This window comes from Larus michahellis, chromosome 5 (assembly GCF_964199755.1).
Source record: "Larus michahellis chromosome 5, bLarMic1.1, whole genome shotgun sequence".
Lineage (NCBI taxonomy): Eukaryota > Metazoa > Chordata > Aves > Charadriiformes > Laridae > Larus > Larus michahellis.
In genome coordinates, this window is record NC_133900.1 from 48,441,097 (window position 1) to 48,459,260 (window position 18,164).

The 18,164-nt window shown below is 42.1% G+C and overlaps 1 protein-coding gene across 5 annotated transcripts in view; it reads left to right on the forward strand.

The window, feature by feature from the left end:
- Positions 1–17,453, forward strand: part of SLC4A11 (solute carrier family 4 member 11) — a 141,330-nt gene extending 123,877 nt beyond the window's left edge. For all 5 annotated transcript variants that reach the window (XM_074587202.1, XM_074587203.1, XM_074587205.1 and 2 more), the window contains 7 exons: positions 206–455; positions 1,207–1,313; positions 2,492–2,660; positions 5,492–5,665; positions 10,454–10,649; positions 12,817–12,986; positions 16,074–17,453. In XM_074587202.1, the coding sequence (XP_074443303.1) occupies positions 206–455; positions 1,207–1,313; positions 2,492–2,660; positions 5,492–5,665; positions 10,454–10,649; positions 12,817–12,986; positions 16,074–16,137 (1,130 nt within the window). In that variant the 3' untranslated portion in view covers positions 16,138–17,453. The remainder of the gene's footprint in view (positions 1–205; positions 456–1,206; positions 1,314–2,491; positions 2,661–5,491; positions 5,666–10,453; positions 10,650–12,816; positions 12,987–16,073) is intronic.
- Positions 17,454–18,164: the final 711 nt, after the last annotated feature.

Consider the following 18,164-nt stretch of genomic DNA (forward strand, 5'->3'; position numbering starts at 1 on the left):
AAGTGAAAAATAAATTTGTAAAGCACTGGCTTCATAAAAGAAGCGGCTCTTCTGATTTCTTTTCACTGGTTTGAGGGATAGAGCTATAAACCTGGTGAAGCATAACATTAATACTGCATGATCAAGCAAGAAAGAACCACTTTATTTTACTTGCTTTGATTGTCACAAACCTGTCCTAATGCTTGCCTGTTGGTTGTTTGTACAGTTTTTAAGAAATATTACTACCATGGGCGCACAGGAGACAGTTACTTGGAAAAAGCACGAACTGATGCTATTCCAAGCCTCGGCATCAATACCACCTTCTTGATGAATTCATCAGTGAGCAGATCCATGTCCCTAGAGAATCAAACAGGCACGCATGATGTGCATTATGGACGTGAAACTGCCGTCCTTAGTCTCATGTTGATGTTGGGTACCCTTTGGCTTGGTCATACGCTCTATCAGTTTAAGAAAAGGTGAGTTACTTCAGTCTTAGAGCTCAGACTGCTGATTATTTCATGTTACCTGTGAGGAATTGCTAATGGTTTAGATCTTAATTTTGTAACCCAGAAAAATCAAGTGGAACTAATCCATTTGTGGTGGTGGAAGCCAAAGCCAGAGATGAACTTGGCTGGCCACCTGGAAAATGTTAGCAGCAGAACAAAACGTTCGGTCACTGGATGATGCCCTTCCGTATTTGGTTTGGCCTCGCAAATGACTTTTTAGAAACCTTTGGGTTTCATGTTGAAACTCCTATAATTCTCCCCAAATAGGCATTGAACTGTTTTGGTGGGCAAAAATCCCTGATGATGCTGGAAAGTCTACTGGGAATATACCTTCAGTGTGCTTTTGGGAGTCAAATGCCCAGCTCTAATTTGGTTTTTACTCCCATTGCCCTTAAAACTCTTAATTTGAAATGCTTGAGCAAGCATTTAAAGTAAAGTGGAAATGAGACGGAAATTGGTGCTTGGAGGACTTTTTTCTAGCTTGCATCTTAGTTTCTTGTTTCTTTATGGGTTTTGCTTATGCATTCATCAACCTTCAAAGGCTATAGATTCCAGAGGACTTGAGGCTGAATTAAAGACTAATTCTTCACTCAAAGTATTTCTTTAGAATTGTGAGACTGGACTGAATTTTCACTTGTTAAAGCATTAATGCTATTTGGATTGAGCAATTGTCCCTGTGGTGTGGTGTTGATGGATTATTTTTTTTGTCTTTAAACTGCAGCCCATATTTGCATGCAAGAGTACGTGAAATTCTGTCCGACTGTGCCTTACCAATTTCAGTTTTGACTTTCTCTGTTGTGGGTTCCTATATCTTCAAGGATATTGAAAGTAAGTTATATTTTTTATTCTCTAGAATACTGGGGGAAGCTATTTAGGGTGTATGAAAAAGAGAAATTAAATCCTAGGAAGGTTTTGTTAAAAAATAGCAAAATTCTTCCATATAATTTCACAAATATTTTATATACCTCCTATCACTCCAAGAGCTCAGATTTCCTTAATGTTAGATTTAAAATGCTACTCAAACAAGGTTGAGTGAAGTTTTTTCTCTAGATAAATTATTCTAGTGTGTCTTTTCATTTCAATGTGGTTTAAAGTATGTATCTCTTACAATAAAGAGGGTCAACAATTTCTGGTAAAGAACAAAGGGCAGAGTAATTAGCAGGCAGGAAGGGTTGTTGCCAGTCATACAGACGTAGAATTGATGATCCCAGTCTGTCCTCTTTGTCTCCACTTTACGTTTTCCTAATTTAGGTGAAATGGTGCAGAGCATCTGGGCAGTTCTAAGTTATACAAGGAAATCTAAAAATGAGACATCATTCATTGGCCAAATAGATCAGCTTTTCCATATCAGGAAGCGATAATGGGGACAGGAATTGCATTGTCCTGTGGTGACGTGAATGGGTGATGTGAGGAAATGTATGGAAACAAATAAGAAATGGCTTTTTTCTGTGGTGGCCATTCCATCCAGTTGGATTGTAAAATGATGTGTGGCCATGTGTGATTTATCCTTGGTCATGGATTTCTTCCAATGGCAGGAAAGTAGGGGCATTTTATACTAAAAGGCATTATACTAAAATGCCTTGCACAACTTCTTGGATACAAGGAAGTTTTAAAATGCCTCTGTCAGTTGATTAGCTGAGCAGGAGGAGTATACTGCTAGTTAGAAATCAGGTTTTCTAATCTGAGAATGCCTTGTGTCTGTGGAAAACAAGTTTCCCTCTTTTGTTTTGCTCAAATATATGTAATGCTTCACTACAACTAGCAGTAATTGGTCAAATCAGGATGGCAGCCAAGTTCTAAGAGTTTGGAGGGGGGAAAAAAATAAACTAAAACAGCCAGATGAGCCTGTCTTCTATGGCCTTCTGGCTCTCACAATGCCAGAGCATCATGCCTGGTTTGCTGCATTGGGTCCCAGTTGTTCGTGGTGTGTGTAAAACATTATTTGAGTCTGTGTGGATGGTGGGACAAGAAGGGGCCTCCTAACATCATTCCTTTCCTCTTTCCAGTGTCCACATTTAACTACAACCCCTCTGAGAGCTTGTTTGTGCTGGCCCCCGTCCAGTCCCTCTCCATCGGGTCAGTGATGAGCGCCATGGGGCTGGGGTTCCTACTGTCAATGCTCTTCTTCATAGAGCAGAACATCGTGGCGTCACTCACAAACGCCCCGGAGAACAGGTAATACTTCTGGTACTCCTCTTCCTCTGTGGAGGGACGTCCTTGAGTCTCTTCCCAGCACTGCTTGTCCAAAGCTTGTCTGAATATCAGAAAAGATACTCAGCACGTGTTCTTTAGAACTTCTGTTGTCACAGATGAAAGTAATTCTACTGCTTCACTCCTCACCATCCCCAAAACCCAATATTGTGGCAGTGAGTCAAAAACGCAAAGCATCAATGAGCTCATCACCTCAGCCTGTTTCTTGTTTGTCCATGTGTGAATTTTATGTAGATATTTTGTATGGTTTGAGGTCAGTGGATGTACCCCTAGATATTTAGGGAGTCTGACATATTGTGGACACTTGCTCTGCTCTTGCAGTACAGAGAATCTTTTAAAAATGAAAAGTCGGTGACCTGCGTAAATGTTATATAGCATGATACGCTGCAGTTGAGCATCAGAAAAGAAGTGTTTGGAGCTGTTAGTCTCCAACTGAAGAGGTGGAAGTGAAGCAAAACAGTATGTCTAATGTCTGATAGGTCTGATTTATGTGCAAACTTGAGTTGAGATATTGCACTATTAAAATATTCCCTCTGATGTTTTTGTGCCAACTGCAATCAGATATGATATCAAGAATGAATGTGTATGACTTTTTTTTTTTCTAGGGAAACTACCATGTCTCAGAAGATTTTTTTTTGCTAATGTAATGTGTGGGAGGGTTCTCTCCTTGCATAACATGCATTAGCATTCTCCATGTTGCAGCTGGAGTGACAGGGAAGAGAAGACAAGCTCAAATTCAGTTATACTAATTTGGTTTTCTTTGGCCACTTGATGTTTTCCTTTTATCTTTATTATATCCCTTTAAAGTGTTGCATAAATCTGTAGCGTAAGTGGGTCACCTCTTTCCTAATAACTTTTGGTGTTTTCCACTGGGCTGTCTTCAAGGAATATAAAATATTCTTTGGAGTTCTTAGTGTTTTTCATAATGCCTCGTTATAGGGCTGATCAAGTATCAGGGCATGGGGTTTTAGAGATGGAAAAACTAGGACTTGATGCCTCTTGTTTTTGGTACCATCACAGAATAAAAATAGCCTTGTCTATACCAGCCAAATGGAGAATGTGCTGTTTGGTGTGTTACCAAATGTAGTGATTTTTCTCCCGTAGAAAAAACAGGGAAAAGATGATGCTTGCCTGAAAGTACACTGATGTGCTTTGCTAAAGAATAATCAAAGCAAGCATATAGGGCAATCCAAAGAATACTGGGCTGGCTGGGCAGTGTGAAGATAACCTAGGATAAGGCACCTAGATGTGTATGTGTGTTGAGCTAGACAAGGTCAGTGGAGCCTGTCCATGGGTCAAAGCAGCTGAACGCCACACAGTGCTGCAGCGAGACTGCTGAGACCAAACAGTGTCCCAAGGGGACTAAAATGATGCTGCTGTTAGATGTATGGCCTTTGTACATAGAAAGCCTTCTGAAAAGGGCAGGCAGGACAATCAAATGATAACCCTGGGGATGCTGGAGATGTCTTAGCTCTGAGAAAGCAGCACATGAGCAGGGACCATGCTATCAAAGTGTGAGCCAAGACAGGAAGTGTGTTTACAATCCCACCCTTCCTGCCAGCACTTTCCAGCTTCAGAGGCATTGCAATGTAGACATCTATCTTGACCTAGTCACCCCATGGCCTCCTCAGTCGATGGAGGTGAGCGCTTCCAGATGTGTCTTTTTGTTCCAAAACCAGACCCCACCCAAGATTGCTGCTGTCCAAACAATGGCATGTGCTGCTCTTTGAGACAGACATTAGGCAGATCTTCATGTGCATGGAGATGCACATGTCCTAGAGTATCGCTGATGGCTCCAAGTGTCTGCTTAAGTATTGAGCAGAGCTTGCTTGAGTGGCATTAAGATACCTAAATGGTGCTCCCTTTCCAGTTGATGGTGTCCAGCAAGCAATTCAGCTGATTCCTTGTGTTGTGTCAGGATGAACACTGCTCTGTGCTCCAATGCCCAGCCAGAAACACACCTATAGATTTTACGTTAGGTAACAAGGTCTGAGACTTGAATCCTTCCCCTGCCTTTTTCTGAACTTTACTCATGGCGTCTGAGCAGTTGGTACCAGACGGGTATTTTCAGGAAGGGGGCGGCCCTTGCAAAAACTAGCAAGATTAAGCTAGACGCAAGTTCAGTGTTAGCAGTGCAAGTGTGAAGTGGTCAGCTGCTTTGGTGAAGGCTGACAGTTTCCCCCTCCCCTAAGAAACAAAACAGGGAGGCTATCGTGCATTCACCAAAGTTAGGAGCATATCTCCTTGGCTGACTACTGAGGAGGAGCTGAAGCTTAATGAATTCATGTCCCATTTTCTTATCATGCAGTAGCAATTACATAATTAGGGGATTACTGCAGCATACTGAGCATGTGTTCCCCTCATGGGGAAAGAGGGAGACCATGGTTAAAAACAAGATGAGTGGGAAACTTCAGTGGCAGTAGTTTGGCAACCCGTGCCCAGGTTTCTAACCACTCCCCACATGGACTCTGCTAGGAGATGCAAGTGTATGTTTTGAGTAGACTCTCCAATAAATATAGTGGCAAAACACTAATGAAATTTTCATGAGCTGTTATTTTAGTGGGTTACCTTTCTGCTCAGCATTGGTCTTTGCAGGAGATGACTGCTTTGGGAGCAAACTATTGAGTTTCATTACCTTTCATGTTCATGTAACACAGGCTGTAAAACGGAAGTGTGAAATTGCTCTGTGGATGGAAGTGTACTTTGGTGTTTAGCATTCGAGCTCAGATGCAGCAAGAGCAGCCTGTTATAGTTTGCACTGCGTGTAACTGCTGTCAACAAAAACCTTGTTTCAGGTTGGTGAAGGGCACAGCCTATCACTGGGACCTCCTCCTCGTTGCTCTGATTAACACGGGCCTGTCACTCTTTGGCCTCCCGTGGATCCATGCTGCCTTCCCTCACTCTCCAATGCACGTTCGCGCCCTGGCCTATGTGGAGGAGAGGGTTGAAAATGGACACATCTATGAGACGTAAGTAGGAACCGTGGAGTTGTCTTGAATCTCGTTGGTTCCATTTGTGGTTTTCTAATCCTTTGGGTACAGTGGTTGGGAAGTTAGCGGTCTTCTTGAAGACCTGCAAGATATGAAGGTGGAGGGGAGATACACCAAACAAAGCCACCTCAGCCAGCGTGGCCTGTGACCCTGCCTCATCCTATTAGCAAATTGCTTGGTTTAGGACAGACACAAATTTATGCTCTTGTCAGTGGCTCACAGCAGACTGCAGGAATTCCACCTGCTATGATGTAAATTGGCTAATTCTTCCAGAGGACAAGGCCTTTTTCAGGTTTATGCTTATGGAAAGCTGAGGACGAGCTTTGGTCAGATCTTTCCAGATGTCTTCACCAGGAAAAATCCAGTCTGATTCACTGCCTGAAACCCGTCTGGTGGTTATTACAGAGGGTAGGAAAAATGCAGCATTACTTCAGAGCTCCCATAACATCTTCCGACACGTTTTGGGAAGGCGTGATGCTTATTAAATCCTCTTGTTTTTAAGCAAAAGCGACTGTGGAGCCATGCCCTGGTCATGGCTTTCTATTTAAGGCTAGCTTTTTTGCCGTTTTGAGTTTTCCAACACACTCTTATGAGAGACCTATTTTAAAAATAAAAAATTAAGTTAAAAACACAATCCCTATTCTGGAGCAGGTTTCATGAGATATTATCTGGTCTGATCTCAGTATGTTACAGTTGAGTGCTTTTACCTCAGAAGTGGTAATTTCCACTTACGTGCCATTAGTTTTAATTATCCTGTCTTAGTTTCCATTTTCAGAGTTGCTACTTATCAAAAGTGAGGCTAAGTGGTCATTTACTTTGGGGGATGGAGTGGGTCTGTCTTCTAATTTTAGTCTCACTTGCATGCTGTTCTTGGTGCCAGCTGGCCCAGCCCAACATGGCACAGCTGCTTTTTGGGTCAGTGATGGACAGATTTCACCTTCCACATCTGGAAATCGCTGAGTCCTACTGCTCCCTGCAATGCTTTCACAGATCTTTCCTGGGAAATGAGCCCCTTGGGCTCATATTCCCGTTAGTATGTGTTGGTATTAGTTGCTTCCACAACTATATCTGTCTCGAATAAATGCTAAACCCTATTTCAAAAAAAAGCAACTTTGTAATTTAAGTTTTTTAGAGTTTTAATCCATGCCTTTCCTTCTTGTGTCCATGATCTGCTCTGGGATACCACTGCTCTCCATATCTTTGTGAGATGCAGAATTTACACTTTGAAACCCATGTGCCAAGCCTCCCTCCTGTGTCTTCTGTTGTCAACTTTAATACCTGGTGGCTTTTTTCCTGTTTTGCCACCTACTGTCTTGATTCTGCATTCTGGCTTCTCCTTGACGTCAAGTCATTCCCCTGCTTGAATTAAGGACTACCTTCTGCCCTTGTCCTCTGCTCTTTCACCCAGATGCCCAAAAAGAGCATCAGAGAACAGTCTTTGGCCATGTTAACTTAGGTATGGCTACAGTGATTATCCTGAAAGGGCTGAGGGATAGGGATGCCCTGATCTCACTTAAGCATCTTCCCTTGTGGCACAGCTCTTCCTCCAGCTCTTTGCTGGAGGCTGATTGGTATGTAAATGAGTGCTGTAAAATGGATATTGGGAGTAAAAAAGGGGACGAGGATTTCCTAGTTATTTGAACTCCCTTTGAGACTGAAGCTTTTCGTTCTCTGCAAAGCATTGAGCTATAAACAGGAGGCTCTAAGCAATGTTGTCATCTTTTTGTTTCTTTCCCCTCTTAGCCCACTCCGCTGAAAAAGAAACGTCCTGAAGCTCAATTAGAAAATCGGGAGTTCTTTCAGCGCTGGCTCCCTCGGCAGGCTCCTTTCCTGCACTTGAATCAAAGCTCTCAGTGAGGATGATGATATAAACAAGAATAAAGATCTGTCACAATGAAAGCAAAATTTTCTTCTCCCCTGTAGAGTAGCCACTTGAGTTTCATGTGGCAATCTGCAAATAGGCTCTTATTACTCATGTGGAGGAGGTTGGGAATGGCTAATCCCATGCTAGCTGTATTTAAAGGATTCTGGAGAAATGATCCTGGATTACGCTCTTTATTCTCCATTAATTACTTCATTTCCATTGCAGCACAAACTTTCTGGAGCTGTTTCCTCAAGGGCCAAGCCAGATTCTGAACATATGCAAATTACAGGCTTTCTTCCGTTGACTTTATGTGACTGTTTGTGATTTCCTTACCCTGGAAATCAGAAAGGTGCTAGAATTGGCAGAAGACCAATTTGAGGCTGGAAACTTCAGCTTTAAAGATCTCAGGTTTGGTCAATTATGAGCCATTTTAACTATATTCTAATAAGAAATTCCAAACTATTTTAATAAGTGGTATTAGCAGGAGCTGGCAGTAGTAGTTGCAGTACATCTTGCATGTGATCAAACACTCTGCAGTGCTGTGATATTGCTGCCTCCACAAGAGATGACAACAGAAAACTTCATGAACTTCAAAAATCCATTACCAAAGGGCTACTATTCTGAGCTGTTCTGTACTTGCAGACTTGTGTTTGATTGAAATGTGGTAGCTTCATGTCTAATTTTGATCCTGAGCTTTTCGGTTTGCATGCCTTCACTTGCAAGAAACGTAGAAGACTTGTGTGTGCTCAGACTTGATGCTTTCAGGTCATGAGCATCCTCAGCAGTGGGTTAGATCTTTGCCTGAAATAGCAGAAATGCTTCCTCTGTAGCTTGCCCAATGAGGAAGCCAAGGGAGCTCTTGCTGTACCTGGATGAGCCTAAATCAATTACTGCATCCTTTCACTCCTGCTTTACTGGGCCACTTGAGAGGCTTGTAGTGGTTCTGGTAGCCCTGAAATAGTTTGACCACTCCTTATCAGACTATCAAATTACTTTGAATTAGCACTTGCAGTTACGCTTTGAGCTGCTTGTCTCTGTTCATCTCCAAGACTTCTGTTATGTGATGATCCAGACCTGGAGGCAATGGAAAGGATGCCAAACTATATCCACCTAGATGTTGTCTCAGTTCTTCCAGAGCTGGCAAGAGCAGTCTGCAGATAACAGACAGAAATGCTCTGCTTGCTCTCTGCTTCTCTAGGCATTGGCAGGGACCTCTTGACATAGGAGACTTGCAAGAGGATCTGAACAAAATCTGTTTGGAAGGAGGAAAGCTGTGGTTTCTGCTGTTTTAAACCTAGACAGGGGGAGGTTACTTAGAGGTTAACACCTCCTGTTGCTCTTCTGCGCATCCTCTCTTGATAATCCTATACAGTATGTATGATCTGCTCCATTATTCACCAAGGAATTCAAGTGTTGTCCTCAGGACTTCGTGCACTCTTTGTGGTATCTGTTGTTCCTTAGGTCTCATGACTGCTTACATTAATTCTGCCATGTTATCCAAATCCTGAGAGCAAGCCTTAGGCTGTTACCCTTTCCCCTCTCTCTAAATACAAGTGTAGAAGTCTCCTTCATCCCCACATCTTCATTACGCTGTTGAATGATGTATAAAGAGATTTGAAGTTCAACCTGACCTTACTTATAAGCAAGACTCTCAAAAACTTAATATTGAAAGAAAGGACTGGAAAACAGCCTTCTTCAGGACTGAAGGGATTACAAAGTTCCAGCAGTGCATATGTAAAAGAAGGAAATGTGTTTTGATAGATCTCATGGCTGGCCCTTGTGTTGATCCTCAGAGTATTTTGTGTACAGGGTTAATTCGGAATATTACGTCTCATATCTAGGGAATGGGGCCACTAGATGACACCAAAACAGCCTGTGGACAAGAATTTCTCCCGATAAAGAGGGATTTATGTGCTAGCTTATTCACTGAATTGGTGGATTTATCTTCTCAAAAAAAAAAAGTTACGTTAAGAATCCCACACTTCTGTATTTATAAGTACTCTTGAAAGATGAGGGTTTTCTTTCCTCCTATTGTTTCTGGTAATATTATTTTTTTTCAAACGAGGAGATGCTCACAGGTTTAGTTGAAGTGAAAAGAAAACAAGCAACCTCCCCTCACCTGCCAAGTAGTCTCTGAAAGTTGCTGCATGCTTTCCTGTCGGGCTCCCTGCCCCGCCCCCCCCCAAAAAAACCAACCAAACAAAAACCCAAAAAAAACCCACAAAACAATCTGTGGTCTGTCAGCTCTGGAAAATTTGCATTAATTAATTACATGTTTTGCATGGCAATAGGCAATTTGCAGTGCAACTGCTATTATCCACAGCAGAATTAAATTTCTAGCTCCCTGCGTAGTGCTCTTCCATACAAACAAGGAGATCCTCACATACATCAAAAATGCTGACTTGCAGTCAAGAGTGCAGACTTTTTTTTTTTTACAAGAGGTTCATTAGTTCCCATAGAAGTGAATGAGTTTTCTTTTGGGTAGAAGCCAATTGCATATGCTCTGGGTAAATCAAGGAAAGGATTGCTGCCCAGAAAGAGGATTCTTGCCTGGTTTTGGTGTTTGCTTTTTTTTTCTTTTTCAATGTGCTAAACAGAATTAGTTTAGAGGGCAATTTAGTTCAGGATAGGATCTGTGGAGCTTTGCAGAAGGGGAATTTGGCATTTTTCCAGCTGCTCTGTTTGAGCTGTGGATTAAGTGCCTGGCCTGGATCCAGCAGAGCTCTGCCTTCTCAGTGTCAGCATGGGGCCAGAAGTGCTGATCTCAGTGCAGTGGAGATGAGTTTCCCTTTCCCGAGCGGCACGTGTCCTGCACCTACACAAAGTAGCAAGCCCCAGTGATAAGTTTACATGGATACAGGGATATTATCCTACTCCCCTAATCCCTGTTTTATTGCTTCCAGGATTGTGAGCGTGAAGGAGACCCGGCTGACAAGTCTAATGGCAAACTTCTTGGTTGGCCTCTCACTCCTGCTCCTCCCATTTCCTCTCCAGTGGATCCCAAAGCCAGTCCTCTATGGCCTCTTCCTCTACATCGCATTGACGTCCATTGATGGAAACCAGCTCTTTGAAAGGGTGGCTCTCCTTCTCAAAGAACAGGTACACAAACAGGGGCACCAGCGTGCTGAAAAAGAGAAGGAAATTGTATTTACAGCCTTAGCGCCGAACTGTGCCAGTAGCTAACATGGAAAGCTGCTGGTGTTGGGAATGTGGTTACTCCCAAAACTTGTGTTCTCAGGAGGCTGATTTCCAGCTCCAACCTGCACTTTGCGTATCCCTTACACCTTTCTCTGCAAAGAGGGAGTGAAACTTGATATCTCTAGTTTAGCCTGGCTGCCACTGAAACAAGAGCATGAGAAGTCTTTTCCATTAAAGCGGACAAATGAGTGGGAGAATAATGCAGTGTCAAACAACAAAAGCGGCACGGCTATTGTTGGATTAAAAAAAGGTGGTAACTGAGTTGTTCACAGAACTGCACTGCATCTTGTCTGTCTTTCAAATTCTGCATAAATTGCTTTCTGCATTTCCCTGCCACAAAAGCATTTTAGCTTTCTTGTTCAGAGCAGTGTCTTGGATATAATCCTGCTCTTCTCAGTCTGCTGAGAATTGCTCTGGAGACCAGTTCTCCAGAGGCAAAGATGAGTACATCGATGGAGCCAGGGTAGCTGCTACCAGTGAAGACACCTTCTAAGCTGTGTAGAATGCAAACCAAAAATACATTCAAACAATGCCTTTTAAAAAAAAAAACAATTGCACAAACTGTTGCTCACTGAATGTAGGGTTTGTAAGTTTTAAAAACACACTGAGGTGTTGTGTCAGCATGACATGCTTTTTAAAAATAATAATAAAATATTAAAAAGCACATGCATAATGTCAGTAAACGGTGATCGTTGATCTCCCCAACAAAGATTCAGAACAGGTCATTTTTTTCGCTATAATTTGCACTTTCATTTTGACTTGTGGGAAATGCCATGAGATAGGATTGTAAACTCAAAAGGAAATTACTTCAATCATCGAAACACTTCTGATGTGGTATGAAAACAAACCTAGAAGATCTGTTTTCAAGCCATCTCTATTACGAGTGCTAAGAAGGTGTTAGCTTGCAGTAGTGTAGGCGATACCTGGGAGCGATAACGAATCTCCAGCTCACCTTCTCTTATGTAACAAGGGTGAAGGCTTTAAGCCCAAGATTTGGCTCTGCATCTCTGCTAATCTATCTTGATCTCTAATATTACATCCCAGAGGTTAAAACTGTGAAATCTGGGTAAAGATTAAATTTGTCATGTCAATTTTCGAATCAGAATTGAATAGTTATTGATGTACGTGGAATATTACTTCTGGTTTTAGTACAAATTATGCGTGGAATTTTCCAAGCTTGTTTGGAAAATTAAAAAGTATTCTCAAACAAGGATATCTCCCTTTTCTGTAAACCTTCTAATGAGTCATAGCACAATCTGAAATCCATTGAGTCTGTATCAGTGCCAGCAGACAGTCGCTCATACTCTTCATTGATGTATAGACAGTGAGTCAAAGCCTGTGCTCAGACATGAGCAAGTAACTGTCAAAAGAAACCACGAGCAATATTTAGCCTATTAATGTCACTTTCTCCCCCTTCTTTCTCAAAAATGAATGGCTTATATGAGTTGAGAAAACCACTGCAGTCTGAGTACTGTCTCTTATCACACCTCCCCGGTCTTGCCTCCTGGTCTTCCCCTATCAGGGTTCAGCCAAGAAATGGGACCACCAGGGGCAAGCATGTAGTCTGATCAGCAGAAGACAGAAAGCTGTAAAAATAATGAGAAGCTGAGTTTCAGGTGGAGAAACCATCCAGCAGTAACAACACCCACATCTGCTTACCATCACCCCCCTGCACACCCCCACAGGCACTTCACATGTTGCTGCGAAGCCCTGATAATCCTACTCAGGGGAATCTTATTACTGTACTTATCAAGATATTTTATTGCACTCCAGATGCTCCCAAAGGAAATCTTAGCTGTGTGGTGTGTCTTTTCTTCCCCAGGTTTTTAGTGCCCAGTCATCTTCTGTGTGTTGCTGCCAATGCTGTGGTTTAAGGCACTTGCTTTAACCCTACAAATCCCGCATTCAGCTTTTGAACCTGTTAAGGACTCTGATGCTGATGCGCTCCATGTGTGTGTTTGTAAATTGATGACTTCCTTAAAACCCTTGTGTTCAAAAGCCTGTGTCACATTCTGCAATCTTAATTCTAGGTCACTGCATATCTAATGTGTAATTCTTCTCTTCCCAGACTGCTTATCCTCCAACACATTACATCCGCAGAGTGCCCCAGAGGAAGATCCACTATTTCACAGGCTTGCAAGTCCTACAGCTCCTCATCCTCTGTGGTTTTGGCATGTCACCGTTGCCCTACATGAAGATGATCTTCCCGCTCATCATGATAGGGATGATCCCAATCAGGTATGAAGCTTGGCTGCCTGTTTTTTTTTCTGTATCCCTTACCTACAGGGCTTCAGGCTTGCACTGCAGAAAGTCCGAGCGGTCTAGAAGGGCAGCCAGTACTTTTCTGAGTAGCCAGATCCTGGAAGTGGGTGATGGTTGACCCCGTTTTCACCAGCTGCTCAGGCTTGAGGAGGAACAGTGCAGAGAGCCTGTGACTTCACTGATGCTGGGTGTTGTGCAAAGTGTTCTGGGCTGACAGGTATTATTACAGCTAGTGGAGAGGCAAATAAGTCTCCTTTTGCAGTTTGCAAGATGCCTGATCTTCCTGAGAAGCTGCAGTCTGAGCCTTCCCTGTAGGTAGTATTTGGTAAAGTTCCTTCTTGCTTTGCAGTTTGATTTCCTTAGACCTGTGCTTAGAGCGGAGCTAGAAGCTTTACTGAAGAGGAATACTTTAGCCGGTGCTCTGCTGTGGTGACCTTACAGACCACCTGCACTGCTGAATGCCATTGCCAATGATCAGTTAGGTCAAGCTAGGCACATTTAGTATTAAAATGTATCTTTAAAACTGGGAGGACCCTACAATATCTTGCAGTCTTCAGAGAGAATCATTCAGAAATTTAACTAATTTCTTCCTTTATGTTCATTAACAGTGATTGCCCATCATTTTCTAGTTAAATCATTCATGCTCTCCATCCTTTGGATAAATGAGAAGCCATAATAAGATCTTGGAAGGAAGAGATCTGTTTCCAGTCCACTTGATTATTTTTAGGCCAGCATGGTATCCAGTGATATCTGGTTGTCTTTGAGCTAGCAGTCTTGGAGATTTTCTGTCTGATCTCAAAAGTTTTAGGGCTACCAATGTGATAATCTGCAAAGGCAGCTATTGTGGTGTTTTCCTTGGGTGATAAAGATGGGTACAGTTCTTTCTAAAACAAAAGCAGATGTCAAAAACTACCATGGCTTTCAACAGGATCAGGTTAGAGCTATTTGGGCTGGAATTTTAAAGATAAACAAAATCTTGGAAAACACTGAAATTATTGTTCTTATGGTAAGAGTCTCTCACCCAGTCTTCACATAGACGTCACTTTGGATGACAGGTTAAGTGTCTGGTAAATACTTCAGCTGTGTGCAGTGCAGGATGATTGACTCTTGTGGGAATTGCAAATCTCCGCACAGAGCCGCTTAGTACTGAAAAGAGAATGTGGGACACTCTTTGCCAAACACTCAAGTGTCGGACATAGTGTAATAAGCTCGTGTGGAGAGAGTTCTGTCAAAGAACCTGATTTTGTAATAAGAGCTAGATAATTCAGTGGTGCAAATATATCTTCTTTTGAGTAAATAAGATACCGTCATCTTATATTAGATCTCTTAACTTATTTCTCTTTCCAGAGCAGCTTTTTTAGTAACCCGATAATCATCCCTGCTGCTAAAGGGAAGATGGTGCTACCTGGCAAAATCCAGAAATTTGCCCTTGACTCTTCTTTCCCTGACTTTTTTTGCCTTCATGTAGTTTCTGTGGACTCCAGCCGAGAAGGCAGCACCATGATGCATGAGCTCTGTAGTTAATGACTTTTTCGCAAAGATTTGGCACTCTAAATAGATGAGACAGACTAGAAGAAATGAAATATCTTTTTCTCTTTTTTAAGAAGTGAAGGGAGGAAGAGGAGATGGGACAGTAGCCAGGGGTCAAAGTCAAGAATCAAACCCAGATGAGTGAGTCATGGCTCAGTGTTCTGTCCAGAAAACCAGCCATGTTACTTGTCTGTCTCAAAGCCACATTTCCATCTGTCCAGAGCGTTAGATGCATGATTTGCATTGTCAGTGGTGAGGGACCATCATTTTCCACTGGTGTAGTGTTAATGTGAAAGATAATAGATTTCAATGGCTTCTCATTATTGCAGTGGAGAACAGCCTGTTGGGAGAAAATGTGATCTCTTTGGGTATCCCCAGTTTCTGGCTTTGATTCAAAACTTTGGAGTGACTAGTTTTTAGTTGCTCAGAGAGGAAGAATCTTTCCAAGTTCTCTGTGATGCTTATCTGTGCTTCCGCAGCTCTCTGACATCTTATTTCATGACAGTTCTGTTTAAGCAGATTCTGGTACTTCTCAGTAGTAAGTGCTGTTTGGGATCTACTAAGCTATTGAAAAGGCCCTTCCAACTCTTAAACTGGCTTTCCTACTGCCTCGTGCCTTGCTTTAACAGCTGAAGAACAGCTTCCTTGTGAAGCAAGGAAAAGTGTCAAACTAAATATGCAGTAGGATTTAATGAGAGCAACTTCATAGCATATTGTTATAGTGCCTTTCTCTCACAGATACGTAAATTCATGAGGATGTTCTTGCAAACAAATGAAAAAACAAACCCCCAAATTAAGGGAATCATTGTCTCCATGATCCAATGGAGAATCCAGACACCGGGTAGGGACAAAGTCTTACTAACAGCTGGAGGAATGAATGTCACAGCCCTTCTTAGCCTTTTGCCATGGTCTCAAGTCTTGCTGATATTTGGTGTTTTTCTAAAGACCAAAGCTTCTGGGTTGTCTATTAAAGCTTATTTGTGGTGAGAGCTGAAAGGAGTGACCTGGGTACTTGGAGAACTGAGGGAAGTGTAAGACAAATAACTCTTGAATGCAGGTCTTTGAGCCAACATTCCCACTGTAGGGAAAGTGGTAAAGAAAGTAGAAATTAGAAATAAATGGTGATTCTTGGCAAAGTAACCCATCCACTAGCAAACTGGAGGCAGCAGGAAGCCTGCTACCTGCCTCCTCAGCACAAACCAGGAGCATAGCTGTGGGTCGGGTGACATAGTACATTTTTAGCACCTTGAAGACTTTGAGGTGACAGAGTGCTCTAGGAGAGCAACTTTGTGAGGATGATCTCTTGAACTGAAATGAGGAGGCTTCTTCCAGGAGGAGCTCTGCACTGTTATTCCCATAAATGCTGTATTTGCTTGCAGGATTGGTTGTTTTTACTTTCCCTCACTTTTTCCCCTTCAGCCAGGTGAATCTGTTGTATGCATGGCCATGGACAAACTTAACTGAGAGTCTTAGACAAACAAAATGTTACGTGACTATAAACAAGCACAAATGCTCTTTCTGGTTCAATCTTAGGTATAACCTGCTCCCTAGGATCATTGAAGCCAAGTACTTGGATGCTATGGATGCAGAGCATTAAATGGGATCCACACAGAGCAGCGAGGACAGCTCTTTTGGAGTTGGAAGGCGGCTTTGACAAGGTGTAGAACAATCTATCTGGAGTTCTTTCTTTCACCACTTTCTTTCTGCTCTAATATGGCGTTGGTAATGCACATATATCAAAGACCAATTGAGCGTTGAAGTGTCAGACCAAAACAGCTTTGGACTTGGGAGGCCGATTCTCTTTGGAGCTGTGAGGCAAGCAGACTTTATGGAAAATGCTACTTTCCACATCCCAAAACTGGAAACCCCAAAGATCAGCATGTCTGTACAGCTGGAACATGTGTTCTCAGAGTTGCTATGTGTTCCTTTGTTTGAGGGCTGGAGGGAATTTCTTTTTTTATGCACCATGTCCCTTTCTTCCCAAAACACTATAAGAACAGCAACTGACACTTCTTTTACAGAATGACAGTCCTGTTCTGGCCTTTGAATTCAATTTCTCATGCATCCAGTATTCCCAAATTGGTATTTTGGGTGGGATGGCCTCATGCTAAACCACTGATGTCAGGAGAGATGTCTGGCCATCTCTTCAGATCAGCAGGGTTGGAAACAGATATAATTTGTACTGATACAATCTACAGCTTTGAATAGTTAATTCCTCCAAATGAGCTGGAAATGTTCGGAGGCTGGGCTTGCATGGTGATGTTGATGAAACCACATCTGGGTCTAAGCTATTTGGGAATTATTTTGGCTCTTTCTACCATTACTTCTTGGTAATCAAACACAGAAGCGTAGTTTTGCACAACTGCAACATTCTTGCTTGCACCCAGAGTCAGATGCTGAAACTTATTAAAGGGCGGTTGTGTTTATGATTGCATATACATATGTACAGTAGTGCCTATGTGTACATATATACATATGGATTTGTGTATATATTTTGCATAGATATACAAATAGGCCTGATTCTTTCAAAATATCAAAAGTGTTTTGTGCAGTCAGTGTTACCCGTGATGTCTTGACCGTATTCTTGTTCTCTGCTTCAGTGCTGCTTTTTCTCATTTGAGATATGCTCACTTTTTTCCTTTTGAAGCTGCTTAGTTACTGGTTTTGTTCATGTGTTGCTCTATTCAAGGTGTTCCTTTTGCTTTCTTCTTCCCATGGCTTGAGACCTTCATCGTTCTGTCTTGATGCTCCAACATGTGAATTTTGCATTTAATTTTAATGTACAGCATGCAGTGAAAGTTTTCCTCTTTTGCCTACTCAATATTTGTTGGTCACTTCATTGTTTCTGTTTTGTAGCTAAGCTCCAGTTTTCCCCCCTCCTAGACATTATATTATATTTCTGGATGAATCTAACTTTTGCTGTGTTTTGTATTTCAGTTTATTTAATTTTGCTTGTACTATGGTCAGTTTTCTTATTTGGAGTACTGTGAAACAAGCTGCCCTTTAGTTCAGTGCTTGCCCTTTGCACACTACAGATCACAGGTAAAGTGTTAAGAAAAATGTGCACCTCTGAAGATAATGAACTTTCAACACAGTAGAAATGAGGGAAGAAGAGTAATATAAAATGAAATGCAAAAATATTATTAGCACAGACAAGTGTTTCTTACCAATTGCTTGCCCAGTAAATGGCGCAGAGTTTTTATCAACACATGCCCTACTGATTGGGTGTTCCTTTGCAGGATGAGGGAGACCAACTCTCTAATGAAGGAGGAAGGCATTGGGTAAAAATCTCCTATGCTGAAACTAAGCCAGACTCACTGAAGATTTGGTGTATTTGCACTAAATATCAAATGGTGTTTCATCTTAATGTAGCTGCCTACGGCTTTAAAGCATGTATGAAAACTAAGTTTTTATTTTCTTATGAAACCTTTCATCTTTGTATTGATACTTGATGGAGGAGAGCAGTAAGAGTGTTCCCAAGAACGTGGCCGTGGTTTATGCGTCCCCAAGCAAAGGAAAGCCCTCAGCTTAGCAAGCAAAACAATATCACGTAACCTTGAAAGCATGACCTTTGCATTGCACCACCCAACTCTTGTGGAACCACTGAGATGTCTCAGGGTCAGG